Source organism: Berghia stephanieae, chromosome 6, assembly GCF_034508935.2.
Source record: "Berghia stephanieae isolate SIO BIC M18660-M18661 chromosome 6, UCSD_Bste_1.3, whole genome shotgun sequence".
NCBI lineage: Eukaryota > Metazoa > Mollusca > Gastropoda > Nudibranchia > Aeolidiidae > Berghia > Berghia stephanieae.
The window spans coordinates 62,525,220-62,530,219 of record NC_088365.1 but is presented as its reverse complement, the minus strand read 5'-3'; the positions used below and the strand labels follow the sequence as shown (position 1 = coordinate 62,530,219).

Below are 5,000 nucleotides of genomic sequence, written 5' to 3'. Positions count from 1 at the left end.
CTGCAAAAGCGGCTCCAAAATTCAAAAGTGAATGGAAAAGAGAAAAACCGTAGGCAATCTTCTTCCGGCCAAAAAGATTTGCGAGCTGACCGGACATCAGTGCGCCGACCAGGACTCCGGCCATCTGAATAGAGGTGATGACTGACTTGATCCATTTCTTGTCACACACCAGGTACCACTGAAGAAGAAGAAGAAAAAAAAAGAATATCGATAATAATATTTGATCCTTCGCCTCAAAACGGTATTAAGTCCGGTTGGTTAAGATGTTGAAAATTGAATTGAAAGATAGTTCGAAGATGACGTCACTCAAGCCTTTGTTGTTATATTTTGCCATCCGCGTTTGTGAGTTATTCTCACTGAAGTGTATTAACCAGACTATAAAAGTTCATGGTTACACATAGTTTTGTGTGTTCGTCCGTTATACTTCCGGATGGCAATGTTAGCTTCTTAGCAAAGCGCATACTATCTATAGCCATAAATATCTGACTAGTGTTGAGTTTGTATGTTTTATTGAGGATAATGGATAACCTATTTTAGGGTGCAATTGCCAACAATTTATATTTCTGACCAGTTTAACATTTAATTCGGCTTTTAAGCATACGTTTCGTTCCGACATAATACCGTTTGGGACGATGGGTCACATATGCGCTTGGCTAAGAAGCTCACAACATTGACATCCTGAAGAAGACCGACACATAAAACATTGAGCATTTATAGATAGTATGCAGATGACGTCATTCAGGTCTTTGTTATGGTTTTTGCCATCCGCGTTTGTGAGTTGTTCTCACTAAACTGTATTAACTAGACTATAAAAGTTCATGGTTACACAGAGCTTGTGTGTTGGTCCGTTATACTTTCGGATGGCAATGTTGTGAACTCCTTGGCCAAGCGCATTCTGTCTATAGTCTGATTAATACAGTTAAGTGATACTTACTCATAAACGCGGATGGCAAAAAAAAAAAAAAAAAAAAAAACAACAACAAAAAAAAAAACATCAACAAAACAATAACAAAGACCTGAGTGACATCAAGTTCATTCTATAATATAAGATGATTGACCTCCTGCGTTTGACATTTTCAACAAGTTCCCAATGTCATCTCGGGGTTTCCCAAAATCATCCAATCAAAATTTGATGCTATTTTTGGCTTTTACCTTTTCTTTGTTGTCCTTTCAATAGATGGTTCGAAGATGACGTCACTCGGGTCTTTGTTATTGTTTTTTGCCATCCGCGTTTATGAGTAATGCTCACTGAACTGTATTAACCAGACTATAAAAGTTCATGGTTACACACAGTTTTGTGTGTTGGTCCGTTATACTTCCGGATGGCAATGGTATGAGCTTCTTAGCCAAGCGCATACTATCTATATTCCTTCGTGGAATGCCTAGGTGACGATCCTGACTGCACCAAGGATCGATCTTGTTCCCTTTGCTTGTGTAGCCAGTGCTTTATGTGCGGCTATGTGGTCTAGTGGTATGACACTCGCTTTCGGATCGGAAGGTCCTGGGTTCGAGGCTCGCTCGGCGCATAGTTGAGTCCTTGGAAAAGACCCTTTACTCACATTCTCTCACCGTACTCAGGCGTAAAATGAGTACATGGCCGTTAACAGCGTTGTCTTTGTCCGAAAAAATGTAATGTCGCTTAACAGGCGTCATGTCCCGTCCTACATGTTTAATGTTGCTGTTGACCAGGGAACCCTTGTAAAGCGCTTTGAGCACGTTTAGTGGATATTGCGCTATATAAAAGCTCAATTTTTTTTATCAACGGAACTATCTGGAACCCCCGAACAACCACGTTAACAGACAGTATAATGACTTGGGGGAATAAGGAAATGATTGTGTATGTGGTTGTCCATAGGAACGACCATCTGAATAGACAATGATAATGTGCTTCAACAGTCGTGACGTCACTTCTCTCGTAATGACGCATAGTAACTTAGTAACTATCGGAACAATGGCGGACGCCCTAATGAAATACTTCTCCGACGAGCATAAAAGTGTATCCAGAGGAGAAAAGCATTATAAATCTGATCATGTTGTCCATAGGAACGACCATCTGAATAGACAATGATAATGTGCTTCAACAGTCGTGACGTCACTTCTCTCGTAATGACGCATAGTAACTTAGTAACTATCGGAACAATGGCGGACGCCCTAATGAAATACTTCTCCGACGAGCATAAAAGTGTATCCAGAGGAGAAAAGCATTATAAATCTGATCATGTTTTAACTTTTATACATTCTGATCACATTATATGTGAAACAGTGCTAGCCAGCATGAAGAATAAAAGTACCGATTTTCTTTGTTTAGAACCAAGCTGCTGGTTGCTGGGCGGACGTGACATCAGACTATTGAATCCTATTGCCTTGCTCCATTTCTTCTCACACACCCGGGAAGAAGAAAACATTATATAAGATTTCAAAAAAAAGTTTCCAATGTCATCTTAGATTTGTTTTTTTCATAACCAACCACTCAAAACTTGATGCTATTTTTTACTTTGTTTTTGACTTCACGAATTCCGAGGTTTGAGTGTATTAGCCAATACAAGGGCCATTGAAATCAATGAATGTTAAAAGGACGAGTTTTTTTTTTCCAAAATAACTTGACAAGTGTGTATGAAAGGTGCAAGACAAAGCGAGAATGAAAAATTAAAGAAAAAAAAAAACCATCCCAAAAAACAAGTCGGTAATCAGAAGAGAAGGTCTGAGGTTCGATCCTCAGTCGAGATCCTTGAAATCGATATGCATGACAGCCCATATCCCGGTTTCCGTAACCATTATATCAACAGATACATAACTCAGTAACAACCGTTTTGGATAGGCATTGGAATGGGAGCGATCTATATTCATGTTTACGTCCAACCTCGTCATCGATCACATGATTTGTTGCTGTACAACGATTGGACATTTCTCAATGTATCAAAACAGCTTCTTTCTTATGCAATTTGTGAACATAACCATGAGTCTTGTTGAGCAAAATGACCAATTGTAATGTTAATATTTCTCAAATGTAAAAACTTTTTACTATGAGGTCATTTTGAGCACATGGAAATGTAATTTAGATGCCCATTGATATGCAGGACAGCCCATATCCCGGTTTCCAGTATCATTATATATACAGATACATACCTCAGTCACAACCGTTTTGGATGGGCCTTGGAATTGATATGCAGGACAGCCCATATCCCGGTTTTCAGTATCGTTGTTGGTGATGGAGCATTGCCTAAAAGTCTCATTGTTGTAACTGTAATGCTCTGCTGTGGAGTTTTCGTGGGTCCCCATAGAACAGTGCCAGTCGGGTATGAAGCCTGCGTAACTCATCTAGGGAATGGAAAAGTAAAGGAGGTCAGACCGGAAACTTAAATGGTGGTATTATGGAGACTTAGGAACTCCTTCCGTAAGAGGGTGCTCAATGTAAAGGCGGTAAATATGGACTATGAGTATGGAGAGGGTAGGGTGTGTAACTCATCAAGGGAATGGAAAAGTAAAAGAGGTGGTGCGGCTATGTGGTCTAGTGGTATGACACTCGCTTTCGGATCGGAAGGTCCTGGGTTCGAGCCTCGCGCTCGGCGAATAGTTAAGTTCTCTTTACTCACTTTCTCTAACCGTCCTCAGGTGTAAAATGAGTACCTGGCCGTTAATAGCGCTGTCTTTGTCCGAAAAATTGTAACATCGAGTAAAAAGGCGTTATGTTCCGTCCTACATGTTACATGTTGCTGTTGACCAGGGACCCCTTGTAAAGCGCTTTGAGCACATTTAGTGGATATTGCGCTATATAAAGCTCAATTTTTTTACACCCGAAACTTAAATGGTGATATTATGGAGACTTAGGGCCTCCTTCTTTATGCTGGTGCTCAATGTAAAGGCGGGAGATATGGCATATGAGTACGCGGAGGGTAGGGTGCCAGTCGGGTTATGAAGCCTGCGTAACTCATCGAGGCAATGGAAAAGTAAAAGAGGTTACACCCGAAACTTAATTGGATTCAGTAGTCTGATGTCACGTCGCCCGGCAACGGCGGCCATCTTGGTTCTAAACAAAGAAAATCATTACTTTTAATTCTTCATGCTGGGTAGAACTTTTCATTCCCTTTTCGTTTGCCTTGTGATCAGAATGTGTAAAAGTCAAAACATGATCAAATTTATGGATTTTTTTTCCCTCTGGAAACACTTTTATGCTCGCCAGAGAAATATTTTTCCACGGGCGTCCGCCATTGTTCCGATAGTTTAGAGCCAGTGTTACTAAGTTACCATGCGTCATTAGGAAGGAAGTGACGTTACGACTGTTGAAGAGTATTGATGATATAATGGAGAAATGAAACTTAGGGCCTCTTTCTGTGGGTGCTCAATGTAAAGGTGGAAAACCTGGCATGTGTGTATGGGTGATATGTGTTAAAAATAATAACACACCATTTTGACCACTGTATCAATCTATCTATAGATAGTATGCGCTTGGCTAAAAAACTCATAACATTGCCATCCGGAAGTTTAACGGACCAACACACAAAACTGTGTGTATCCATGAACGTTTATAGTCAGGTAATACAGTTCAGTCAGCATTATTCAACAAGGATGGCAAAAACAATAACAAAGACCTGACGTCATCTTCGAACTATCTATAGATAGAATGCCCTTGGCCAACGAGTTCACAACATTGCCATCCGGAAGTATAACGGACCAACACACAAACTCTGTGTAACCATGAACTTTTATAGTCTGGTTAATACAGTTTAGTGAGAACAACTCACAAACGCGGATGGCAAAAACAATAACAAAGGCCTGAGTGACGTCATCTGCATACTATCTATAGATAGTGTGCGATTCGCCAAGAAACTCACAACATTGCCATCCGCAAAAAATATGTGTAACCCTGAACTTTTATAGTCTGGTTAATACAGTTTAGTGAGAATTACTCATAAACGTGGATGGCAAAAAACAATAAAAAGACCTCAGTGACGTCATCTTCGTTCTATCTATATAATGCCGTTGCGAGGAAATGGGTGACG

General features: G+C 40.2%; 1 protein-coding gene across 3 annotated transcripts in view; it reads right to left on the bottom strand.

The window, feature by feature from the left end:
• Positions 1-5,000, bottom strand: part of LOC144975413 (solute carrier family 22 member 7-like) — a 30,685-nt gene that overhangs the window by 22,355 nt on the left and 3,330 nt on the right. For all 3 annotated transcript variants that reach the window (XM_078919454.1, XM_078919453.1, XM_078919456.1), the window contains exons 3-4: positions 3,127-3,318; positions 1-178 (exon numbers count right to left, since the gene is read on the bottom strand). The exon at positions 1-178 is cut by the window's left edge and continues 51 nt beyond it. In XM_078919454.1, the coding sequence (XP_078775580.1) occupies positions 1-178; positions 3,127-3,318 (370 nt within the window). The remainder of the gene's footprint in view (positions 179-3,126; positions 3,319-5,000) is intronic.